At 38.9% G+C, this 27,511-nt stretch overlaps 1 protein-coding gene across 1 annotated transcript; it reads right to left on the reverse strand.

The window, feature by feature from the left end:
• Positions 1 to 1,422: 1,422 nt before the first annotated feature.
• Positions 1,423 to 24,171, reverse strand: bub1bb (BUB1 mitotic checkpoint serine/threonine kinase Bb). Its single transcript, XM_048600456.1, has 10 exons — positions 24,005 to 24,171; positions 18,716 to 18,775; positions 15,078 to 15,222; positions 13,614 to 13,810; positions 12,558 to 12,730; positions 11,843 to 12,042; positions 9,789 to 9,895; positions 6,090 to 6,310; positions 4,007 to 4,125; positions 1,423 to 1,533 (listed from the first exon to the last, which is right to left on the reverse strand). The coding sequence occupies exons 1-10, from the start codon at positions 24,136 to 24,138 to the stop codon at positions 1,423 to 1,425; spliced, it is 1,467 nt and encodes a 488-aa protein (XP_048456413.1). The 5' UTR covers positions 24,139 to 24,171.
• Between the last annotated feature and the right edge of the window lie 3,340 nt (positions 24,172 to 27,511).

The following is a 27,511-nucleotide window of genomic DNA, read 5'->3' on the forward strand; positions in this document are numbered from 1 at the left end:
TAAGTCCGGTCTCTCAGAGCCCTTTCCAATAATTTGCCCATCACTGATGCAAGATTAACTGGCCTGTAATTTCTGGGGTTATCCCTGTTCCCTTTTTTGAAAAAGGGAATGACGTTTGCCTCTTTCCAATCTTCCGGCACTATACCCGTGGACAGTGAGGATGAAAAGATCATCGCCAAAGGCCCTGCGATCTCGTCCATCGCTTACCATAGAATCCTTGGATAAATCCCATCAGACCCGGGGTCTTAGCTATTTTTAAACTTCCTCAGAATTCCTAGCATCAACCTCCTCTAGCCTACCTGCCTGTTTCACAATGTCCTCCTCTACAACTAGGTCCCTCTCAGTTGCGAATACTGAGGAAAAGTATTCATTAAGGACCTCTCCTATCTCTTTAGGCTCTGTGCACAAATTCCCTTTACAATCCTTGATCGGCCCCCTTTCTCTGGTCATTCTCTTGTTCTGCACATACGTGTAAAAAGCCTTGGCGTTTTCCTTGATCCTATCCGCCAAGGTTTTCTCACGCCCCCTTATAGCTCTCCTAAGCCCTTTCTTCAGCTCCTTCCTGGCTAACTTGTATCCCTCCAGAGCATTTTTCATTCCTCTTTTCCTAAACCTTACATAAGCCTCCTCCTTCCTCTTAACCAGTTGTTCGACCTCAAGAGCGCCATGGCTCCCTCACTCGACCGCATCTTCTCTGCTTGTTAGGGACAAACAAACATATCGAGCACATGCAGTATGCATTCCCTAAACAACCTCCACATTTCTGTGGTACTCTTCCCTGACAGCATCTGTTCCCAATTTATGTTAACCAGTTCTTGCCTAAATGAATTGTAATTACCCCTCCCCCAATTATAAACTTTACCCTGCTGTATGTACCTATCCTTACCCATGACTATCGTGAAAGAAAGAGTTTGATCGCATAAAGGTTTACAAATCTTCAAACTGAGTAACAGGATCTACGTATCATGAGATATCAGTGGAGCTAGTTTGGTTACAGCTGGAATAAAAGAACAGACCTGCAATTGATCATACATGGCTTTCTAGGTGAATCAGCTACAGAACTGATCAAGAACCAGTTGAGAAGTAAATTAACATAATTCAGTGACAATTTTACAAAGATTTCTATTTATAATGTCAAGAAAAAGGAAATGGAGCAGCTAAGTAAGGATGAGATTCACAATAACTCTTGGATAACCAAACCCAAAAACAGAAGTTCCATTGCAAGAAAATAACAACTGGCAGTAAGCTCAAGCTGGTATGATCTTGACAGTTTGTTAGATTGGTAGCTCATCCACCATCTTTAAAAGGCTTTACTGAATGTACTGAAGAAACAATTCCAGCAGCTTAAAATGGTATTCCATTCTTGCTTCACAAACTATTTGAAGTACAAAGAAAGGATAAGGAACTTAAAATACAATGTATTTACCCATTCCTATCAGGATCTTCAGCATTCCTTTCTGAAGGATTGATTTCTGTGCCAAATTCCCTAGTAGTGATCGCTGACCATGGCACCGAGTTATTAATTACTTCATTCTAAAAGCAAGAATAAACAGAATATTTCAAACAAAAACTTTTTTTTTTTGGCTGGTTTGGACTAGGACTACTTATTTAGTCAACCTAGATATGCTACCAGAGGCAAACACACAAGGCTGTAGAAACTCAGGTCTGGCAGCACCTGTGGAGAGGAAGGAAGAGTTAATGTTGAGTCTGATATGACTCTTTAAGTAAAGTCGTTCTGAAATTCTGAAGAATCCTACTAGACTTGAAACAGCAAATGATTCTCTCTCCACAGGTCCTGCCAAACCTGCTGAGTTTCTCCAGCATTTTGTTTGTTTTTGATTGTTTTTGATTTCCAGCAGTGTTTTGGCTTTATGCTACCAGGAGTCTACGACACAAGATATGATGTGTACTTTTATAAAGAAAGTGAATACACATTAACCTGCGATGACTGACCTATATGGCAGGTATAACTGCAACCAGTCGAGAAACTGCTTCCGATACCCATTGATTCCAGTTTTGCTAGGGCTCCTTGTCAATTGAGGCCTTGATGTGATGGGCTGTCACTCTCACCTCACTTCTGGAATTCAGCTCTTTTGCTCACGTTTGAACCAAGGCTGTAGTGTGGTTAGGAACTGAGTGGCCCTGGTGGAACCCAAACTGGGAGTCACGGAGCAAGTTATTGCTGAGCAGTTGAGGCTTGATGGCACTATTGATGACACCATCCATCCACTCAGCACTCCTGGCTGAAGACTGCTGCAAATGCATCAGCCTTATCTTTTGCAATGGTGCTGGGCTCTTCCATCATTGAGGATGGGGATTTTGTGGAGCTACCGCCTCCACTGAATTGTTTGGTTGTCCACCACCATTCACAACTGGACTTAACAGGACTGCAGAGCTTAGATCTGATCCGTTCATTATGAGATTGCTTAGCTCTGTGTCGTCACTTGTTTGTACTGTCTGACATGCAAGAAGTCACAGTTAAACCGTAAATATGAAAACACTTCAGATTCTACACAAATAAATTAGAAAGTTAGACACTGTAATGCAATTTCCAGTTAAAGAACATCTGGCCAAGTTAAAAGTTGCATCTTAAGTGATGCAAATGAAATTACAGTATTTCATGGTTTTGTAGCAAGGTTAATCACCTTGCGACTCACTGTGTACATGTGAGCTGTACGTTTATTTCCTGCAGCCCTTTAATTTCCCCAACCAGAGAATCTTCCCTTCTCACACACAGCAATGCAGATTGTAGAGTGGAGATCCTGGCAAGACAACCTGCTAGTAGCCATAAGGCCCTGTCAAGTGTTTCAATAATACTAACTAGTGCTCATTATGCATCTACAAAATACCATGATTTGTACATATCAACCGCAAGGAGAAATTTTTCTTACTAAAGAAAAAAAAAAAAAAAAAAATCACTGCATCAGAGATTAGACTTCCCACATTCATTACCATAGTAAGGACCAAGAATAGTACCAGACACATTCAGGTAGGTCCAATTATTTTAGCTCATCAGAATACCAAATATTTTCTCCAGTATCAATTAAAAAAAACAACAGGTCTACAGACTATTAGAACCACAACCTACCACTTTTGAAAGCAGAGAGTTTAAACTCTGCAGGAAAACATACATCTAGGACATTTAAAGTCCAGGGTGAGCACAGGCCTGTTACACATTTGGAAAAAGTGGTGTCCAATTCTACCCACAGCTGAGCGGAAGGATCCCATAACAAATAAAGCAAGTCATTGTCTATTATTTTCTGTTTTTGATACAAAACATAACAGATTGCTGCTCATGGGAGAGCAAGAGGTTTAAGTAAAATAATTTTCAATAAAATTCAGTAGGGCACTTTCTTGATTATTTACTTCAATCATACCCACATTCATTGTTCACACTGAACATCATGGGAAATGCAGTAACATGTAACAAAAAAAAGGTTCTGGGGAGTATTTCCAGACATGCCCCTCCATGCAAGGTAATGAAATCTTGTGGTTTTGTCTTGTTTGATTCATTTAAATTTTTCATGGGTTATGTGCCATCCCGCCAAACAATACGAGGGAATGTAATTAACTAGAGTTAAGTTACAAGCCTGTGTCATACTTCAGGATAAGCATTTAGTTCCACATCACATACTTTTTCTTTTAAAAACTGGGCCACAAATTAAAGGTTTATTTATGTCTCATTTTTCTTGATCAGCATTTATACAACTCACTGCCCACTGGATAGGGGGTCCTGGTACAAAATGGCTACATTAACCTTCAATCACTGGCAACAAATTATTTGCAATGTAAGTGCTGAAACCAGGATTGCTAATAGTACTAAATGAGTATATCCATTATAACCCATATATGCAATCGCCAATCAAAGTAGAAGCACATTGGATTGGTTAGCTGAGTATTTAATTCACCAATTGACATTCAATGATATTTGAATTAGTTTTATTAGCTGGCTGGATTAGTAAATCTTAATAATCAGGTAGTCACTATATCTCTTTGGTCAACAGACCTGTTGTGTTTCTAGTTGGTTATGCTCCCGCTGCTCCTTCATTCTCATTTCTGCCATGTGGATCAATTGCTCCACCTCCTCCTTTTCTTGCTTTAACTTCAACAATTTCTCTTCTTGTTCTGCATAAAATATACAAGATAGTCATAACTATTCTATTGCCAACTGTAGGATTGCAAACAAGCGTGACTCACAGAAGCATTTCAGAACATCATCAAAATAGAAAGTGACCAGGTCAGAGCATGTTCCTTTCATCTTTGAGAAACTGTAAATTCAGCGTATACCAAATGTATACAATTAAATTGATTATTTGGGGCCTAATGCAGAAGAAATGGGAACAGAAGCTGCCCACATTCAATTCTTTCCAAAGCCTTAAAACAAAATCACCACTAAGTTGTCTGGCACAATTACAGTAACATAACTTTCAGCCACAGGGCAAGGGAGAAAGGGGTCTACAAAACAGGCAGGCAACAAGTGTTATTTTTCCAAGTTGTAGGCGAATTAGTAGACATTAAATTTCAGTGGTAACCAGCTCTTCACATTATTGCAGGTTAAAGTTGTTTGGGCTCTACACAAATCAGACTTTTCACATTACACCAAGTTGACTACAATATCCAAAGTTACCTGAAGGACCACCAAATTTTAAAACTAACAAACAGGATCCTGGTCAGACTGTCAAAATAGAGATAGCAGTCACAAGTAATTCAGTTGCATATTTTTAAAAATAAGTTTCCTAAAAAGGTGGAGGAGGAGGCAGGTACTATTGCAATATTTAAGAAGCATCTGAGAGCACTTAGTGTGGGTACAGTAGGATATGGACCATGTGTAGGAAAAGGGGATTAACGTAGTTTGGTGTTTGTTGGTCAGCTAGGCATGGTGTGCCAAAGACCATGCTGTATGACTATGACTCTAATGAAGAAGTGCATGAAAATTAAGGACACTGAAGAAAGCTACACTTTCTGATTTTATCATTCTTGACAACTAATCTAATAATTATATTCTCCTTTGTTAATACAGAGATAGACCGAAAACCTAAGTGACCTGGAAAACACCAGCCACAAGGATGAAATCCTTTAATAAATGAATATCACATTCTACAAAAACCCAAACAGACAACTATGAGCAAACACATATCTCATTCCCATTATTTCCCTGCATGTTGGCTTTGTAGCAACAAGGTGACTTATTTTGCTTTCTTTAAAGCAAACTGCTAAGAGGCAAAAGTCACCAGATATTAAAAAGGTCAGAATGGGAGAAAAGTGTTTAATATATATAAATAACAACTTTGGCGACCTGATCATATACCTATTGAAACGATGGCTCCATTCTATGATTAAGTGTTGATTCTAATCAGTAGCATAATAATGATCAGAAGGCACATTATCTCCCTTACAACAAAGTTAGTGATTGCATTCAGAGCATTTATAGATTTACAACTTTGCAGCAAGTTAATTTCAGTTTAGATCAAAACTCTCAACAAGTAACAAATATTATATGTTTTTTGTTTCTTCATTCCTTCATGAGATGTGGGTTTTGCTGACAGGGCCAATATTTACTGCCCAACCCAAATTGCCTTCAAGAAGGTGGCAATTAGCTGCCTTCATGAACTGCTACACACTCATCTGTTATAGTCACGCCCAAAGTGCTGTTGGTAAGCTGTTCGAGGATTTTGACTCAGTGACACAGAAGGAACAACAATATAATTCCAAGTCAGGATGAGGAGTGTTTTGGAGCATAAACTATGTCCTTGCCTTTCTTGGTGATTGTGGTCTTGTGTTTGGAAGGTGCTGTTGCAAAAGTCTTGGTGAACTTCTGCCTGGATTAATTTGTAGCACCTCTGTATGAACAGATAGCAGGTTAAAGCCCCACTCCAGTACTGAACATAAAATGTGTACTGATACATCTGTACCAGCTTTCAGCTAAGACATAAAACCCTCAATCAACATGGTATCTGATCTTGTATTTCATTTCTCTTGTGGGGCCTTATATTAACTGGTTGTCAAGAGTGTAAAATCTACTATATTAATGCAAGTTTTTTTTTATGTGGTCAGCAAATTGACAATTAAGGCTGTCAAAACAACTGTACCTTTAAGGTGAGCCTTGTATTTCTTTTTGAATTCCTCCGCTCGGAGTTCTTCAAAAGAGAACTCGCGCAGTCCAGCGTAGATCTGGTCTTTTGAATACATAGATACTTCCTTATTTTCATTGCAATTTTGAAGCTGTACTCTAATCAATGGATTCAATTCTTTACTGGGTTTCCGAGCACTCAACACTGGTTGAAACAAAGGCTCAATTTTACGAGGTGTCCTGCAACACATCAATGGAAATATTATACAGGAGTTGCCGATTTACAAATGTCCAACTTACAAAACTATCCCACACGGGTGTAACTTCAAAGATTGGACATGCTAACATCTCCTGTACTTACAAATGGCTACTTTATATTGTCCTGCATATAAATTGGCTCGCACATGGCTTCAAGAATGGAACCCTCTGGTTAAGGGGATTGACTGTGCCAAAATTTGGATTTCAACTCTGAGGGAATATAATTGACTTTTAAACAAATATTTTAAAAAGTTACCTTTAAAACAGAAACTTTAAAAACACACCGTACCCTTGCTTATGCACGCTTTGTTGAACGGTCCATATCCCAGAGTGGTACAACAATCCCAACATATAATTAAATACAAATCAGCTAGAATCTGTTTTAGACTGTGGATTTATATTGAAGTGGAAATTACTATACAGCCAGGTGAAACCAAAAGAAGTTATAACCAAGTTACTGAAAAAAAAAGGTATGTTGTAAAAGCTTATCATTTTGCACTCACAGCAAACAAAACAACCCAAAATTTCCATTCAATAATTAATAGTAAAGAAAAGGGATTTAGCAGTTTGTACAGAAGGTTCATCAATTGTATGGAGGTCACATCTTTTGGACAAATGACAGTGCTGGGGTGTTGCCAAGTAGAGGTGGTGTGCCCCAGCAACCAGCTAATTGAATCAAACACCATGCTCCTTCCATTGAATGTGATCGGCAGAGTACAGAGCAAACTCAACCTGTCTGCACTTGCAAAATTTAAAACAAAACATCTGTCATTAGATGTATTCCATGATTAGCAGCACTTGCTTAACAAAGCTGGGTGCGCTTATATTAACAACTAATTAAAGAATAATTGAGCTCATAATGTGGCTCATTCACAGTTGATAGAAGCAACATACATTCATTAACAGGGTCTTGTTCTCTGCAAATGTCAAACAGAACATAACCAAGCCTTGTGCATTTAAACACACCATTGCAGAGTCAATTTGTTAACCATCAACACCTGTTATCCTTGTGGTAAAATGAGAGATGTTTTGGAATTTAGAATTCCCGATTCTTCCTGATGAGTGCAAGATGAAAAGCTTTGACAATACATTTATTTTTAAAAATTGTTAATTCCTTAAGTAGGATTATACAGGATGCTTGTGGATTGACATGTTATCAAAATGCTATAATAATTCATTCCATAATGCTGTGGACTGCAAAATTAAAGGTTAACATCCTCCTCTTGGAAGGAGGGAACTATAGTCAAGACCGAAAAATACTTATTCAATTTATTCACTTTTACCCATCACCTTTGAAGAGCAAAGCCAATTCACTTTAATCTTTTCCCTTTTAAAGTTCTATAGAATATATTACTGTTTTAAATTTCTAGCTAGCTGTTATCCATACTTTAATTTTTTTTTTTTTTTTTAAAAAAAAAGATGTTGACCTGCCACTAATTGCTTTTTCTTTCAATTTTACAGTCTATACTGATCTTAGTTAGCCACACAAAGTCCTTTCCCTAGAGCCTTTCACTCAAAGGAATGCATCATTTGAGTATTGTGAAAAATTTCCTTAAAATGTCTGTAAATGCTAGAGGCTTCAAAATTGTTTTGGTAGACAAGATCAACTATAAATTAGCTTTCAAAATAAGGAAACATTGGTTGAGCTTCCCCAACCTTAATAAAATGGAGCAACTCAAGTTGAAAGGGGAAAACAACGTAATGGACGTGATGGAATTTCAGATGCACCCCTCTCTTCCTAATTCAAGATGTAACTGCTACAAGCCTTAGCCTAATTTCCCAGATCACTTTAGCTAGCTCTGTTCTTATTCTTTCATAGCTGTCTTATTCAAGCAGAAAACATTTAATTTCAGACCCACTTTTCTTTTTCTCAATGTGAATGCAGGATTGAATCATATTACAATCAGCACGACTTAGAGGCACTTTTACAATAAAATCATTAATCAATCCTCGGTCTCTAGTCTATACTTCTTTAAGAAACTAGTCCAAAGAATCTTTGAACTCAATTTCCAGGCTACATTTACCAATCTGATTTGTCTAATTTAGATGTAAAATAAGAAATTAGCTATGATTATTCATGCAGCTTTCCCATAAACCCCTTTATTTCTTCCCGTAACATTCACCTAACATTCTGATAATCCAAAAGTGATTTCTTCCTCTTATTGCTTTTCATCTCTTCTCAAATGGATTCTACATCTTTATCTTTAGAAACCAGGTCAACTTTATTGTACTGATGTCATCTTCAAACTACCAGTTATCCTTCTAACCTTTCCTAGCTTCCCATCCTTCTAAAAAGTCACATACCTTTGAATATGTTTTTGCAATCTTCCAATCATTTATCTAATCTCTCATTTATTTCTATTTGAACTGTCAATTTATCTGTCTTGTTTTGAATGCTAATTCATTCAGGTAGAGCCTTTAGTCCTGTTTTTCTACTGTTTTTTGCAACCTCCAACTCAATCTGCTGGTGCAGTCTTAAATTTGTCCATGTCACGCTATAATTATTGATTAATAATCCCTTGTTGACCTTGTCTATTCTCTTGAATTTTGCACATCCTCCCTCACTCTCATTTAATTTAGTGTCCTCCTTACCATCCTACTTTTACAATTTGCAAGAACACTGGGCCCATGAAGGGTCAGGTGAACATGATTTTAACAGTACAGCTTCCACTTTCTGCAAGTGCTGATGCCAGTACTTCATGAATCAAAACCCATTTCTCCCATACTGACTTTAAGCCACATGTTCAATTGTGTAATCTTACATACCCTATGCCAATTTGCTTGCGGTTCATGTAATGATCCGGAAAGTACCATCTTTGAGGTTTTGCTTTTTAAATTTAGCCCCTAGCTGATCAGACACCAAGTAGAATCTCCTGCATAGTCACACATTTGCCATTAATACCTACACAGGCCACAACAAATAGATCCTTCACCTCCCACTGCAAGTCTCTCTCCAGCCTACAGAAAAAAAAAAAGTCCCAAACCCTGGCACTGAGAATGCAACAGCCTTCTGGATTCTCACTCTTGGTTGTTGCAAACTATGTATCCTAACTATTGTTTGGAACAGAAAACCTGATCCAACTTTCTGCTTCTACCGAATCAAAATTACAGGAGTAGGATTGGAAAAAATATTAAAAGTTTCAAAATTGTTTTGGTAGCCAAGATCAACTGTAAATTAGTTTTCAAAATAAGGAAACTTTGGTTGAGCAACCCCAACCTTAAGAAAATGGAGCAACTAGAGTTGAAAGGAGAAACAAAATAACGACAGGTGATGGAACTTCGGATGCACCCCTCTCTTCCCAAATCAAGATCAGCAATCCACACCCAGCGAATGTCTACTCGTTTCACTGTCTTTCCATACATTAGTGTGATGCTTCTTTTCCGGTCGATATTTGAGGAGATGGTTTACACACGTCAAGAGAAACACAATCCAAATAACAGTCACTAATTTTATACATACATAGTCTCTTCATGTGAAGATTCCTCCTCATAAAGCTTGAAGTCAGGTTTCTTGGCTGACAGGACTGTAGAAAAGGGAACTGCGGGTACATTGGAATGCCGGTGCACCTGATAAGTGAAATAAATCAAATTGATAAACTAAATGGTCTTTCAGTTAACTAAGTATCTTCGTACAAGCTGGTTTAGGAGCAACAGCTATACAACTTGTAAACCAAGCAACATTGTTGACAAAACGATTATATCTAATTTAAGAAGGGAAAAAAGGGGATTCTGATTATAGCAATAAATAAAAACCAAAGACGAGAAAGTTCACCAAAGTTTGCTTTCCCATCGAACAAACTTATCAATGGGATTGTCTCCAGACATATCAACCACTTCAGTATTCATTACCCAGACAGGCAGATAATACATCAACCATAAACCACCTTAGCCTTGAGATAAATTATCACTAAAGTTATTGATTTCACCATTCAGAATCTGCCTAGTCCTGTCTTTATCATTCACACAACTTTAGAAAAAAAAAGAGGATTTAAGGGAGCCTCATTGCCATCAATACACAGTCTGATCTTCACAGAAGCCATTGCTGCAGAGGTCAAGCCCACAATCTCATCTGGCATTACAAACGCCCATTTGGAAGCCAAGTTAGAAGTTAGATACAAGGCTTTCCAATTGGTTTTCTAGTTGTTGACATAAATTGCGATTGTCTTACATATGGAAGACAGTGAGGGACAAAATTCACCACACATGAAGAGGCCCTTAAATGTTCAAGTTTTGACAAATCTCAAAAGAAAACAAGTTGGAAAAAAGCTCAAAGTAAATTTGCACAATAAACTATTTTCAAACACTTGGTGTTTTAAAATAAAATTGATAATTAACTACAATTTCTTTATTAGTAAGGGAAGTTCACTATCGGCACAACGGGCTTTACTTGCTTTCAATTTTGCTTCTGGTGATATTGCAACAACCCATTTGTTTTCTGACATTCAGACATATCCACAATATAGATCATATATGCCAAACCATACTGTTTGACTCAAGGTTGCCTCCCATTTCATCAATTAAGTCAACTGCAATTGAGTTAACACAGTGTGGAGCTGGAGGAGCACAGCAGACTCGGCAGCATCAGAGGAGCAGGAAAGTTGACGTTGCAGGTCGGGATCCTTCTTCGGAAAGGGACAATTATCTCGGACTCCAACATTGGCAGTTCTTACCATCTCCAAGTGAACTGCAATCGAGTCTTGCTTTTTCAATGCCATTTATCAAGACACATTGTAGTAAGTACAACATATTATGCAGAGAAATATAGTAGCCACTGTAAGTATAGGAAGGTTCACAAACAGCAACGAGATAAATGAAGTGTTAGTTTTCATGGGGTTGGTTGAGAGAAGTGGATGGTGAAACCTTAGGTAAACTCTACGATATACTTCAACTAAAGAGTCCGGGTGTGTTTGTTCAGTGTAAACATTGATCTGAACAAACAAATGGGGTTTTGGTTTAGCATTATATCCAAAGATATAATATTGCAGTGTTAACTGCAACTTTGCACCTAAAAAAGGTCCTGAAGTGGGACTACAACTCAATCTTCTAATTATGGTATCAAAATACACCAGAGCTCAGCTGATTTGACAGCTGGAATTTGCCTGCAGCCACATGGTTAATAAAGTGGCCAACAACTCTAGCCCCAGAAGAGAACCAGGATTAGTTGCGTTCACTGGAGTCATACCTAGGCCCGAAAGATGATGGGAGAAAGATGACAGTTGGCAAAGGAGGTTGGGGAATAAAGGAGGGAGGGACACCCCCACCACCAAGCACATCAAGGCTGCCAGGACAACACAATGGATATGCTACCATTAATTAAATACCAGCTGAACTAGTAGGTCACAGTACAGACAGGTCACTAATACCTCACCCGTGCTGGTAAACCCCAGCAGAGGGGTTAGGGAAAATACTTCAGCACCCCTCATGGGTCTCACAATTTTAAGCCTCCTTTCCATAACCTATTCTGGGATGGTAAATTTCACTATAATTAGTTTAAAAACATCCTATTCCACTGACCCGCATTCCAGATGTATTCCAGGGTCCTGGAACAATTTCGTTCTCTTTAGCAGAAGTTGAAGGAAGTGTAGACCACTGCTTCTCTGTTGATCTCAGTTGTTCTACAGGTTGGGTGTCCAATCGATTTTCATTGAACACTTCAAAGGTACCACTCTGCTCCTGAGCAGGAGCCACATAGTGGCCAAGTCCTTGGTTTAGTGCTAAAACCAAAAAAACCTCAGTCATCCATAAATAAATAGCAGGGGTTGGTGGGTGGGGGGGTGGGGGGTGGCGGAGGAGAGAGAGAGAAAAAGAAATAAAAAAAAAAAATCACCCTCCATAATCAATACATCCTCATTACTAATTTAGTTACAACTTAAACGCAACAAGAAAACGGTTTCTCCAACACAATTTAAACTCAGCAGTGCATCAGAGGAAGAGGAGAGAGAGCATGGAAATGTGTAAAGAGACTGAAGGAAGGAAATGAAGGCAAATCTTAATTGATTGCTGATTGAATCTCAGCTGGAAGTGTCTAATTCAGGGCACCACACTTTAGGAACGATACCATGGCCATGGATAAGACGTAGAAATCAATTTCAGAAATTATAAACCAATTACATAGAGATTAGGCACCCTGTGATTTTTTTTTTCCAGCTTTGACATCTACCCTTTGTTTCTCCTCTGTAGTGAGAGCAAGGAGGGGGAGGGCATGGGACAAAGACAGAAACGGTCTTACATCTCACTGCACCGCCAACCCTCTTGACAGGTGCCATGGCTTTCTTTTGTCCACGCCGTTTCAGATCTCCAAGACTAGTTCTTTGTTGTTGAGTTGACTCAGGAACTGAGTCTTCATTTGTTCCTTCAGCTATGGAGGCCACAACCTGTTTAAATACTCGGGATTGAAAGTGCCTGAGAACAAAAAATATAATGTACCAATTACAACAGCCCTTGATGACCATAGCAAGAAGAGTGTCCTTCTGTACAGTCACAGAAGCCCATGCACTAGCCGATACTCCCTGATGTAGATGATGGATAATTCAGATACTTCACCTTGGAAACTAGATACATAATCCAAAGTGACTGATTGGATCACTGGTCTGAATTGATATACCATGGTCAATCATTTAATCTCTCCTGCCTTCCAATTGAATTACTTTGGATATTTTCATCACCTTTCCCCTCATTTGCTTAAAACCAATCACATCTCTAAATATTTTCCATTTCTGATGAATCACTAAATAGTTTCTCTTGCCCTAAATGCTACTTCATCTGTCGGGTATCTCCTGCCACCACTGGAACAGGAAGTTGCTGCTACTGATGGCATTGTTTTTGCCCCTGTTCACTGTACTGCTCGAGCAATCCGGCAGGAAGAGGGACAGTGGCTGAATCAGTGAAGTCTCAAGTGTTCAGAGGATGGTAAGAGGGGCAGCAAGTGGGATTAGGGTAGTGATCAACCAACATCCAAAACAGATTTTAAAAAATCCAAGTTGAGGGCTATGGAAAGGGCAGTTTTTTCTAAATATAAATATGGTGATAGGTTACTGGTGACATGGATAATCAAAAAAAATTTCGGAAAAAAAATCATGGGAATGTGACTGTTTGGGCAGCAAATATACCTCCTGGGGTTTCAGGGCAAACAGTCCTACAGATCTCAATCCAGATACCATATTCAATATCTAACCTTTAAAATAATAGGCAATTTTATTCACTCAATCTTTTAGCCAGCAATTCTGCCCAAATGGTAACAGAAATAAAATACACCCTTCTTAGACTTATCACGGATAGTAGTTACCTCAGATGGTGCTGCAGTTTTTCCACTGGTTCAGCATTGAGCTGAATGCCTTCTTGCAAGATAGCTTCTGCCTTTTTGTTGTTCCCTAGAAGTTCAAACCGTTCAGCCCAAGCAACATAAAGAGCAGCGTGTGATACACCGATTCCTTTGCTCTTTAAGAAGTCAAACATTTCTAGTGGGTCAGTACAGTAGTCAACCTGGAAGCAATTAATGTTGTAAGAGAAAGGAAAGGATTTTAGCAATTTTGTATTGGAAGCTCATCGCTGAGACAGTGAATTAACAGGTAAACCAATTGTTTGAATAGGCAACGTAGGGCTTTCGATACAAAACAGAAGTTGCTGGTGAAACTCTAAGTCTGGCAGTATCTGTGTGAAGAAAGCAAAGTTAACATCGAGACTGATGACTCTTCATCCGAACTAATAGCCACTAAGAAAACGTTTTATTTGCACCGAAGAGGTGGTGATGGTAGTGGGGTGGGGAGGGAAGGGTGTGGATGTTGGTGATGAGACGTGAGCCAATAGGTGACAGAGATAAGAAAGGAGTAGGCAGATGAGGAGATTATGAAAAGTAGGATATGACAGAACAGAAGCTAAAGTGACAGAGTGCTGAGAACAGGGGGAAAACGGATTGGGCTGTGCTGAAACCAAACTATGTATGTTAAAACAAGGGTAATGAGAATGTGTCGGCTATGTTAAAAGCAACCTATGCCATGATGGGACCAGAGTGGGGCTGGGTACTTGCACCAAGGCTCGCTGGAACACCGTAGCAAGCCCGAAACAGAAATGTTGGCATGGGAACATGGCATGTTGAAGTAGCAGACAATTGGATGCTCATTTTTATAGACAGAAAATGTGCAGGGTTTTTGATACTTCTGACCCCTGCAAACTAGAGTAAAGTGAGGCTAGCAATTCTGCAAACAAGTTCTCATTTATAAATACTCTCCCCATTTCATCAATGTAGCCTTGGTATTTGATTACCTGCCCAGTTCTTTTATTTTAATATTTATAATTGAAGAGATCATTTTATTTAGGATAATTCAGAGGATTTAACCAACTTTAGGGAAGGTATCACAGTGGCTGAAGGAAAAGGTGAACAAGCAGCCAATGGTTAAGAGAGAGAAGCAAGATGGTGGATCAGAGCTAGCACTCTCACTCTATATTAACAGTGAACAACAGGAACCTGATTGATTTTTTAATCATTAATATCACAATGATAACTTTTATTGTGTAATCTCAAGTACTGGAACATTGGTGGTTTCGGTCATAACTATTATTACCACCATGAGGCAAAACCAGAGAGAAATTTAAGAAATAGTTATCCAAAAAAAACCTCAAAGTCGAATAAAAATAAAAAAAGCAGTTAATTTATTATTAAATATTAACAATATTACAAATAGGCAAGAAATGAAGACGACTCAAGACTGCAATAATCATCTAAGATTCAGTAAACAAAAAGCTCACTTACAAACTTTAACCAATGACCAAGGTACCGCAGATCGCTGTAATATCGATCATCCTTCAGGAAGAGTTTCAAAGCCCTTTCCAATAGAGCTAAATGATTACTATCTGTTCCACCATGTGGAAACATCTGTTCAGTCCATTTGATATATCTGTTGAAAACAAACAAAGCCAAAAAAAAGCAATAGAAAGTTTCAAAACTTTTAAGCACTTGGACATTTCAGCTTACTGCACTTCTTTGTGGATCACAGAGTTGGAGTGCTATGCAAAAATTCACATAGTACGTTTAAAAATCAGAATAAGGCAGTTCACAAGTGAGCCTAGAACTCCATTTAACCTATTGGCCTACACAAATTTTGCTCGAGTTAATGCTATTTATCTTTGTCCAGAGACCAATAATTGTTTCTCCTTCAAGAATTTATGAAATTCTCTTTTAATGTAAAGTCCAAAACAAAATTCAGTGTATTTTCAGATCATACAAAACGAAAAAAAATTCCTTATGTCAGTTCTGGCTCTTTTGCCGATAACCTGAAAGCAGTGCGCTGTGATTACGGATTCTTCTGCCTCTGAAAACCACATCTAAAAACTACATGATTTCAACAAACCTTCCACTGCTAGGACCAACCCACAGCCTCTATTCTCTTTTAGAAATCATTGAGTCATACAGCTCAAAACAGATCCTTTGGTCCAAGCAGTCCATGCCCACCATAATCCCAACTTAAACTAAGACACCTGCCTGTGCTTGGCCGATCTATCTCCAAACATTTCTAAATCTTGTACTTATCCAAATATCTTTTAAGCGTAACTGTACCAGCTTCCACTACTTCCTCTGGATGTTCATTCGTCGTGTGAACCACACTAAAAAAAGTTGCCACTCATGTCTTTAAAATTTTTCCTCCTCTCACCTGAAAAATATGCCCCATAGTTTTGAAATCTCCCACCCTAGGGAAGAGACACCTGTCGTTAACCTTATCTATACTTCATGATTTTATACACTTTTGCAGGGGCACCCCTATGCTGCAGTGAAAAATGTCCCAGCCCGTCCCTATAGCTCAAACCCTCCATCCCTAACAACATCCTGGTAAATCTTTTCTGAACTTTCCAGATTAATATCTTCCTACAACAGGGTGACCAGAACTAGACATAATACTCCAGAAGGGGTTCCTCATCCCCAGAACAGTTCTAACAAACACCTTCTAAAAAGCCTCAAGTCGTTCATGAAGCAAAATGAAAAAAAAACTCAACAATATTCTGGATAAGTCCCAAAATGGTTTTTAAACAAAATTTTGCACAATTTCCTCAATTTTGTACTCCATCTCTTAATAAAGTCAAGGGATCCTTTTTTTTTTTTAAAAACTAAGTTTTCACAAGCCCTGCCATCTTCAAAGATTTATGTACGTACACCCCTTGGCTGATGAACTCAAAAGCAAGGTCTTCAGTGTGAAATGAGGAGTAATTTCTTCACTCCGATGGTGGTGAATCCTTGGAATTTTCTACACTAGAGGGCTGTGGAGGCCAGGTCATTGAGTGTTCAAGGGATTTCCAGATAATAATTACACCCAATGGACATGGAAAAAGAGCAGTAGCGTGGCAATGATGTAGATGATCACCTATGATCAAATTCAGAATCCCTGGCCATCGAGTCCACACCGAAACTCCGAAAAGCATCCCACCCAGACCCATCCATCCTTATCTTATCCTCATAACCCCAATTTCCCCTGCCTAACCCACCTTGGACACTACTGGACCATTTAGCACAGCCAATCTACCTAACCTGAACATCTTTGGACAGATGGAGGAGACACACACAGACATGGATAGAACGTGCAAACTTCACACGGACAATTGCCGGAGGATGGAATTGGACCCGGGTCCTGGTGCTGTGAGGCAGCAGTGCTAACCACTGAGCCACAAAAGCAGGTTGAATGGATTTTCTTCTGTTCATATGTTCTTATATGAAATTTAGATCTCTGTTCCTCAACCTCCTTTAATATTTTACCAGTTTAAACATACTATGTTTCCCTACTCTTTCCATCAAAAATCATCTGACATTTTTCTGTTAAATACCATCTGCTACTTGGCTGCACATTTCACCAGTTGTCCTCTCCATCGTATGGGACTTAAAAGTCAATTAAAAGAAATTATGCTGGCTAGCCAGGTAAATAACAAATTTAAAAAAAAAAACAAAAAAAAAAAAAGAGCACTGATCCTACTATGAGCCTCTGGAGAAACACCATTTGTTTTTCTCCTTCCACCCGGAAAAAGGATTTTCATTACAGATGTCTGCCTCTTACCTAACTTTGTAAACACATGTCCATGGGATTTAAAGTTTGCTAATTATTGTGATACTTTATCAAAAACCTTTTGACAATCCTCTGTCATAGTTCAAAAGAACTCAAGTTCGTTAAGCACTATTTTACTTTAACAAATTCATGGCAATTTTAATATTATGTCAAATGAGGTACCACAAGTCACAAATAATTCTGGCTTGTATTAATGCGCAAAAAAAATTCACAAATCAATATTTGTCTAACTGGCCTATAATCACCAGTCGTATCCCTCTATTTGCAAATGAGGGTGCAACAAGAACAATCCCAACTGTAACTGAAATGTCAATTTTGACTTTAGATCCTACAGGAGTGCAAGACATCATTTTTGTGCTTCTAAAAAGAAAAGTACTTCCTTTTCAATTTTAAAATTTCATGTAAACATTGTACACTTTTTTTAGCGCTACACTGCATTGACCTTGAGGAAAATGGATGCTGCAAAAACATTCGACACTTGTGGATGTAGAACTGAAGATATGCTACTTTTTGTTCATAACTGGTCCCACACTTGAATGGGAAACACCATTTAAGATTTAAAATAAATAGCTACTAATCTAGTGGAGACGTTGCTGGCCAGGTCAGCTTTATCACCCTCTAATTGTCCAGAGGGTAGTCAAGAGTCTGGAGTCACACACAGGCCTGACCAGGTAAGGACAGTAGTTTTCTTCCAAGAAGGGAATTAGTGAACCAGATGATTTTCCTGACAATTACCAATGGTTTCATAGTCACCGTTAAACTCTTAATTCCAGACTTTCACTGAACTCAAATTCCAGCATCTACCAAGGTGGGATTTGAACCCAGGTCTCAAGAACATTACCTCGGTCTCTGGATTAAATGATCTAGTGATAATTCCACTACAGCACTGCCTCATCTGAACACACTAAACACATTTCATTTACATTTAGTCTAAACCCATCTTGAACTAGCTTGTTATTTTCCTCCCTAGATTCTTCCAAAAGCACTTTATTCTATAGATCTTTGTTTCAGCTTCTGGTGCAGCTGGATTTCCTGTTTCATCTTGATGCCTAATCTCTACTTCCTCAAAACACTTGTGTTCCAGCCATATTAAGGTTCAAGTATCTATGTTAAATACCTTTGCCCTGTCTCAGAACTGGTCCCATTGGCCCAGAAAACTGAAGTTGCCCTCCTGTGTCATTTCTCTAGCTACACAATCATTTGATAATCAAATTATGATTTCATTTTTGCGACATAAATCTAGTTGAAATAAACAGACCTTACAGGAAATGTAATTTCTAGGATAACATGAAGCCCCAAATTCTTTCTAGTGAAGCAATGGATTGAAAATCTAACCACTTACCTGTCCCAGACATCTAGAGGGTCATTACCAGAATAAAATCGGATTTCTGCCTCAAAGGCTCTGGGAAAAGAAGAGTACTTATAATGAAATGACATTGCTAACTAAGATAAACATTGGCAGGCATCCACATACAGTGACATGACTATTTAAGCACTATGAAATAACTGCAAGTTAGACATCCAGGATGTAGAAAACTATAAGGCAACCATATTTTTTTATTGCTCTGCATGATATTAACAATGCGCTTAGTAAGCCGAGAAGAATCATTGCTTATTCCGAGGAAGGACAGGTAGCTGGAGCATAAAAATACCAAGTTATCCTCCAAGTCAGATGCCATCCTGACTTAGAGATGCATCATTGTTTCTTTATTGTTGATGGATTAAACTAGTTATACAGAATGCAATGGCTCAAGAAAAGGTTCATTAACACCATCTTTGCAGTGGGCAAGTCAGGCCTTGCCAGCAACACATGTATCACAGGAAAAAATTTTAAATATCTTTTACCACAACAACTGCACGCAGAGAACCAAGATGACAAAATATTTTGTGCATACTGGCAGATGTTCACAGACAACTGGTTCAGAATTAGCTTAGAGTCAACAGAATGTGAAGAATTTTTTTTTAGAAAAAGGAATGCGTTTTATGCTGTTGGATCCGGCACTCGGTGAATATCATAACATTCATGAAACAGGCGGTTCAAAGACATTGCTACATTTGACTGTTCCTAAATATTAGTTACATTCAATACTGCTTAGCAAGGATAGGGTTTGTTGTAAAGGTTAGTAGACTAAACAAAAACAATTCATGCGGTCCAGATCCCAGATCACAGGCAATTGGAGAAGATGACATACCATGAAGTGCCATGTAGAAATGAACTATTTAGCTGGATGGCTGAAAAGGCCACAAAAGACGTCTGTCTATTTGACGAATGAAGAATAATTTCAAAACTCTACGCAGTCGTGCTCTGGGGAGTTAGTAGGTAGCCAAGTGTTAGAGTTAGGGCACAAAAACCAGCCTTCTCATAAATAATGCTTCAGAACAGTTGAGATTGGGAGTTGAAACCTACAAGCAGCAAATGCTCAGTGCATCAGCTTGGCAAGATGTATAGTTTGGTGAAGTCAGCTGTGAAAAAGTTAAAGTTGTACCAGTAAGTACAGTTTAAGAATTCCAGGAAAGAAAGCTAAACCACAAGAACTTGAGCAGTTGCTGAGGCAGTCCACGTCCAAGTGGGTCTTGATGGAGTTTCAAGACCAGGGTGTCTAAAGCGAGACATCATAGTTGTTTGAAAAATTTTAAATAAGATTCTAGTGTCAATTATGTATCATAAATCTAGAATGCCTGCATTTGTGACAGCTAATAGAGAAAGACCTTCAACACAATGGCTGGTTTTATCCCACATTTACACAGCTGTTTGCAGTCTAACTTGCCTTGTGAGAAAGCATGAAATCCTACAAAAGGAAATCTAACCAAACAAGGTAATAGGAATAATGATCAAATAGATCATTGCAACCTCTGAGCAGGAATTACAAAATACTAATAAAAAGATAAAATACCACAAATGCTGGGAACACAAACAGGTCAGTCAACATCTTCAGGTGGACAACAGCAAGTCCTTTGTGATCTAAAGCAATGAAGGGCAAACATTACCAAAAAAAAGCTAGAAAGTTAAGGGTAGGATTTTGATCATGAACGTTAGGGTCAGGCTTAAATCCATGACAGAAGAAGAAGATGTAAACTGTTCTGAGTAACTAGTTCTGAAAAATAAGCATCAGTAATATCCTAGAAATCAGCAATTGAAAAACTTCAATTAGCAGGGAAGGAGCACCAAGTAATTATTGGAACCGAGCGGACATGTCCCTGGGTCCTGATGGATTTGATCCTAGGATCTAAATCAGAGCTAGTGAGATAGTTGATGCATTAATTTCAATTTTCAGAAACTCATTACATTTGGGGAAGGCTTCTTTAGGTTGGAAGATAGCCAAATGTAACTACTTTGTTCAAGAAGGAGGCAGAAAGCAGGAAGATACAGGCCAGTTAGCTAAATATCGGTCATAGGGAAAATGTTAGAAGCTATTACTAAAGATGTTATAAAACGGGTCACTTAGATAAGTTCAAGGTAATTATCAATTGTAAACTGTGAGGAGGATAGTGTGGAACTCCAAAAAAGGACAATGACAAGTTGGAAGAGTGGGAATTTGGTGACAGGCAAGGTTCAAAGCAGAGAAACGAGATGATGATGCATTTTGGGTAGAAGAACAAAGCCAATATAAAATAGAGGGTAGAATTCCAAAGTGGGTACAGGAGCAGAGGGTCCTGGGTACAAATGCACACAGATCATTGAAAGTAGCGGAACAAGTGGGGACAGCAGTTAGTAAAGCATATACCATACTTAGCTTTATTAACAGGGGTATAGAGTACAAGAGCAGGGATGTGGTGTTGAACTTGTAGAAGACACTTGTTAGACCTCAGCCGAAGTACTGCGTACAGTTGAGGATGCCACATTATAGAAAAGATGTGAATGCATTAGAGAGAACGCAAGTGATTTACAAGAATAGTTCCAGAGAAATGAGGCCGATTGACACAAGTTGGAACTGGTTTTCTTGGAGAGAAAACCAATCCCATCTCCCTCAACCCACCCAACCCTGAACACTACGGGCAATTTAGTATGGCCAATTCACCTAGCCTGCACATCTTTGGACTGAGGGGGGGAAACCGGAACACCTAGAGAAAACCCTTGCAGACACGGGGAGAACGTGCAAACTCCACACAGACAGTCGCCTGAGGGCGGAATCGACCCGGGCCCCTGGTGCTGAGGCAGCAGTGCTAATCACTAAGCCACCATGCTGCCCTTTAAATATATAATTCTATAATCAGGCAGCCAACATGGTTTTGTCAAAGGGAAATAATGTTTAATTTATTGGAGGTCTTTAAAGTAGTAACTAGTGCTGCGGACAAAGGGGAACCAATAGATGTACTGTACTGTATTGGATTTTCAGAAGGCATCTAATAAAAGGTGCTACATCAGAAAATAAAAATTTATGGTGCTGGCGTAATACATTGGCATGGACAGAAGATTGGCTGGCTAACAGGAAGCAGAGTAAGAAATAGTGGATCTTTATTAGATCAGCAGGATGTCATGAGTGGTACGCCACAAAAAGGTAAGTTTTAGAGCCTTAACTTTCTATAATTTACATAAATTATTTGGATGAAGAGATTGAAAGTCTGGTGGTGACATTTGCTGATGTAAAGATAGTAGGAAATGTGAGAGTTGTGAAAAAGGCATAAGGACCCTTCAAAAAAGTAAAGTATATAAATAAATAAGTGAATGGACAATGGTTGACAAGGAGTATAATGTGGGTAAGTGCAAAATATTCCATTTGAAATTTTCCATTTTGGAAAGAAAGAAAAACAAACAAACATTCTCTAAAATGGTGAAAAGTTCCAACTTCTAAGATGCAGACAGATCCGGTGTGCCCTGGAACAGAAAGTTAGCATATGGGTACAGAAGCAATCAGGAAAATTAATAGAATTTAAAGTTTTATTATGATGAGAATTGAATGCACGAGTGGGGAGGTTACGCTTAGTTATACAGGCATTGAGGAGACTACATCTACAGTAATGGTAACCACACTTATAGAAGGATGTTAATACATTGAAAGAGTTCAGAGGTTTATCACGCTAATACCTGGAATGAGCCGATTACTTTATAAGGAAGGAAAGCTCATCCTGTATCCTCTGGAGTTTAGAAGGGTCAGAGGTGACTTAATTGAAACACAAGATCCTGAGAGGACTTGACCAAGTAGATGTAGAAACTAGGTTTCCTCGAGGGAGATTCTAGAACTAGGGGTTTTTTTTTTGTTTTTTTTTTTTAAAAAAAGCACTCCCCATTTAAAACAGGTGAGGAAAACATATTTATGGTTGAGCACATTTGGAATTCCTTTCTTCAAAAGGCAGTGGATGCAGAAATCTTTTAAAGTCAGAGATAGATAGATTTGTGATTATCAAAAAGGGGTGAAAGATTAATCCGATTTTAACCTCAACTCTATATTCCTGCATATCCCTGACTAGTCATATTAATCGAATGGTAGAACGAACTCAAAAAGGGTCGCATGGCCTACTATTGCTTCTTGCTTGTATGGATCAGGAGAAATAGACTTCTCCTACTATGACTGTATTTTGGTAATGAGCTTGCCCTCTCATCCCTAAGATAGCAACCTTCCTTTTTCCATTTTTTAAGCAGTGTTCTTTCATTTGGAACAGACGTGCTTATCCAGATGATTGGTTAGATTACCAAAGCTATCCTCCTTAGAAGATTCAATACAAAATGGTTGATTATGGGATGAATAATGTAGCAAATATGGACAATGCCCCACTTTCAGAGCAGACTGCATAGTCCGATTTACTGAACGTGGATATGAAATGAATGTTTGACTAAAAGCTGCCATGCATTTTTTCCCCACTTGCAACTAGCAGTCATAGCTTCAAATCGTGAAACTAATTTCGACCTATCTACTGCCTTGCTGACTGATGACATGCAAAGTGATCACAAAAACTGCCAGTTCCTATCTAGGCCATAAGTTGTGCTAATGCCTATCAAAAGGAATCTGCAAGCCCCTCTCATCATGGGCAAGATGCACTCACACCCATCCAACACAGCTCGCTTTCAGGACCACCTGGATTGGCTTGCAAGCAACTTAATTGTACAAACAATTACTATGATGTAAGGTAGCAGCCTTTTTTCCAGGAAAGTAGGGTGAAAGAAAGATCACAATCAAAACTAGTTTATTTCTAATACTATCATAAGCATCTAGAACATTTTTTAAAACAAGGAGTCTTTTAACATTGGGAGATAGGACACGTTGTCGTAACTTGTTTTAAAGAGGTTTTTGATTGTTTTAGAATCTTGGCCGCTGTGGAATTTGTCACAGTTGTCAAACTGTGAGCATTTTCAGAGCAGGTTCTTTGGATGCGGATTAACCTGACATCATCTCAGATGAAAGCATTTAAGGAGAACAACTTTATCTAGAGTAGTTAGGCAGGGGAAAACATGAAAAGAAGAGCAGTGTAATTACAACATTGCATAATCTGCATGGTAGAACTATGATCTACTTAGTTCTCTCCATTTGAGAAAATCATTTGCCATAAGTGTTTAAAAGTGGCTTGTTCCTTTCTACCTATATTTAGAACTATTCTGAAGTTTGAATAACGCAGTGCTTCCACTCCAGCCCCCTTTCCTGCTCCCTAGCAAATTACACTCAAAAACAAAAACTAAATAAACAACATTACTCACAGTTTCTGCTCTTGAATACTGATATTACTTAGACCTTCACGCTGTGCGAGCACATCCTGAAGTGTACTCACATCCCGGCCTTGTTTCAAAGGCTGAACGTTCTCCTTACTCAGCTCCCAGTCTGCCTCTGCCATCTTGTCACATTAGGCAGCGTTTACAAGCAGAACCTTGAAAATGAAAAGCAGCAAGTTTATAATATCATAGGAGATATGACAACATACATATTTAAACAACTAAGATTAATGTATGAAAGGTTAGTAGAGTAATGGATAGAGATAAAGAGAAATTACTGAAAGCACCAAGGCACACCAATAGCCTGAGAGCTAGAAATCTAATTATATAATTTAAATATCTGACCTTGAATTATTAAATTCAATTTTCATTAAATGCCAATCACTGAGACCACACTAACCACCATAAAAAAACTTTTCACTTACAAACGGAGAAGGTTTTAACAGACCAAGTTGTTATAATCTGGGATCCACATTTCAAAGCCTTATGGAAACAGATTCCACACTACTATAGACAGGGATGGGAAAAGAACAAATATCTGTTTCCAATGTGTTTTGAAAAAGGAAGTGGTGCAGGATTCTTAAGTCTTGAGTGTGGGGACATTTGAATAATTTTCAACCTTTTCGTGGGTTAAATAAAGAGGATTACTTGTTCACATGCATCCCAAAAATATTCCTCAGTACTCAGACACACAGAAACTGGTTAGTAAGAATATTGCATATTTTATGAGTTACAAACAAAACAATATATAGTTTGTAATTTTCATGACTGAAGCATCTAGGAAGACATCCTGCAGGCCTACTGAAGACGTCAGCAGAATCTATAAGTGTTTGACTTGGAACTATCGCGGCCATAACAGGTTCAAAACATCCAAATCTTGTATGAGATTGGTTAGTCTCACCCATTGGTTTGTCTCAATCAATCTCTAGCATTTCATGACCTTTGAGAGCCATGTTTCCAAAAAGAGAACAAAGCCTCTAAACTGTGAAGTCCAATTGTCCAGAGAAAGCCAAAATAGACACAATGTGTTTTTGTGGAGCAAAGACCTAACCAAAGAACACAGTGCTAAAGAAACTTCCAAAACATTTGTCCGTGAACAGTCAACATGCTTGAGCACCAAAAGGAAAATAGCAATGACACAGCTTACAGACTGCAGTCAGACAGTACATCTGAAATTGAAACACCATATGGAAGCAGTCAGAAAGCTGAAAGAGGAACAAATTACTGCAGATGCTGAAATCTGTACTGAAAACAACAAATACTGGAGATCACAGCGGGTCCGGAAGCATGCATGGAAAGACAGCAAGCTAACGTTTCAAGTTATCTAGACTCAAAACGTTCGCTTGCTCTCTCTCCATAGATGCTGCCCGACCCGCTGTCATCTCCAGCATTTGTTGTTTTCAGAAAGCCGAAAGACTTTAGCTCTCTGCCCAAGTGATTTCCTCAGAAGGAATGGGAAACATTCACCGTAAAGGGCAAGGATTCTACAGCAATTAATAAACAAAATCGTACAGAATGCTTTTAACAGGAGAGATGAAGAAGTGTTGCTGGTGGACACCAAGGTGATCCATAGAACAAATCTGCATCAACTGTTTGTAGCTTGAGAAACTTCAGAAAGAAGTTGACAAGCTGGAATCCAAGCTGCAAACATTGCCCTACAGTTGGGAGAATGTTATATTTACACATTGCTACAGGAAGATACAACTGTAGGCAAGGCAGGCATAGAGACCTGGGGGTAGTGTTCAAGGAATCTCAACCCATGCAATTGCCCATTCACTATAGGAGGTTCTTGCAAGCTGTGTGAATGAGAGTGGGGGCTGCAGGGAAGATGAGCAAACAGCTCGTGACATTGCCTCACAGGAAGCCATTCAAGTGGGGAGAGGAAATTGGAATATATACTGGTCTTACGTTAAGATGTATGACTGCCCATCTAGGAAATTCCATGTCACTGGTCATGGGTTCGGTGGATCCCTGAGTGGCTAATGAACCTGGTCCTAGAGCTGCAGCTCCGACACACATTTAGCAGATGTTTCTGGGGTGTGAAGTTTGTCCTTGGCCTTGAATTTGCTGGTATTCCTTTATCTGGTTCTTTTTCCATACTCTTGCCTACAGGTGTTCTTGAAGAATTGTGTCTGTTCGTACAGAAGCTTCCTCCAGATCAGTTTCTTCTCAAAAAAATAAAAAAAAAAAAAAAAAAAGGTTTCCCCCATATTGGCTTCCTTGCTGCATTTCTTGAGGGAAGCTTTCAGGAGAATCTTTGAAATGCTTCCTTTGTCCTCCTCTTATTCAAATGCTTTTCTTGAGCTGGGCAAAGACGACTTACTTTGGCAGTTGGATGCTCAGGCATCTTAAGCATGAGGCCAGCCCAGCAGAATTGGCTTTGGACGAACGTGGCCTCAATGCTGGTGCTATTGGCTTTGAGCACACCAAGTCAGTAAATCTGCCCTCCCAGCTGCTGATGTGGAGAATTCAACTCAAAACTGCATCAAAATGGTACTTACAAGGGCCTGGAGGTGGCAATGCGTAGCCCAGATTTTAAAGCCATATAGAAGATGACAGACAGCATAATTAGCAGGATAGATATTGTTTTATCCAGACTTGAGTGCAAGCCTCAAAGGCCATGTTGCCAGCCCAGTATCAAGTTAATAACATCTTCTTAGAGCTGGAAAGGAGTTGAGGTGGAGATGACGATTATCAAATTCGCCATGATCTCACTGAATTAAAGAGCAGACACAATAAGCCAAATAAGCCTACTTCTGCTCCTATGTTATAGTCTCTATATGCCAAGACAAATATCATCCCTTTATGCATCTTATACAAGACACAAGACAAGGCACCTGCTTGTAATCCATTTGACTTTTCATGCATTGGCACAATACATATCAAATGCAACGTGGATCTGCTAGATAGAATATAAAGTGTTTCAGATGTCCAAGAACAGCTGCTCTAGCTATTATCTACCTACCAGTACATACAGATCAATATATTTTGCGATCCAAGAGTTGTAGCACCATAGATTCCAGGCCACAACAATCTCATACATTTGAGTCACAGCGAAGTAGAGCAGATTCAGCAAACTGCACCAGCTCAAGACAACTATCATCAACAGGTGGACCGAATGCATCCTGCAGGTCCCCAAAGTGATCATCTGACCAGAAAGAGTGTAACTAGTATGCTCCAAAAATATAATCAAAGGCAAATTTGTGGTTATTCCATAAGCTCTACATCAAGGTATGCTCGATTGTATTAACATAGGTCACATGAGAAAAGAAAAATCCAACAGACTAGCATGTGAATGAATGCATTTTGGTCCAGCATCAGTTGAGCAATATCCTTTTAAGATCAAAACTGAAAGCTGCAAATGCTATAAAATCAGAAACAGAAACAAAGAAAAACAAAATTGCTAGAAAAGCTCAGCAGATCTGGCAGCATCTGTGGAGAGAAATCATAATTAATGTTTCAGGTCAAGTGATCCTTCTGAAGGTTCTGAGGAAG

The sequence above is a fragment of the Rhincodon typus genome, chromosome 8, assembly GCF_021869965.1.
Source record: "Rhincodon typus isolate 14 chromosome 8, sRhiTyp1.1, whole genome shotgun sequence".
NCBI classification, from domain to species: Eukaryota; Metazoa; Chordata; class Chondrichthyes; order Orectolobiformes; family Rhincodontidae; genus Rhincodon; species Rhincodon typus.

Bases quoted from the DNA above. Each gene is read 5' to 3' on its own strand.
- bub1bb (XM_048600456.1), bottom strand. From the start codon at position 24,138: ATGGCAGAGGCAGACTGGGAGCTGAGTAAGGAGAACGTTCAGCCTTTG. The intron at 15,223-18,715 runs GTAAGTGGTTAG...TGTTTTCAACAG, and splicing joins CCTCTAGATGTCTGGGACAG to ATATATCAAATGGACTGAAC. The intron at 6,311-9,788 runs GTATGTATAAAA...GATGTGTTGCAG, and splicing joins TCTTCACATGAAGAGACTAT to GACACCTCGTAAAATTGAGC.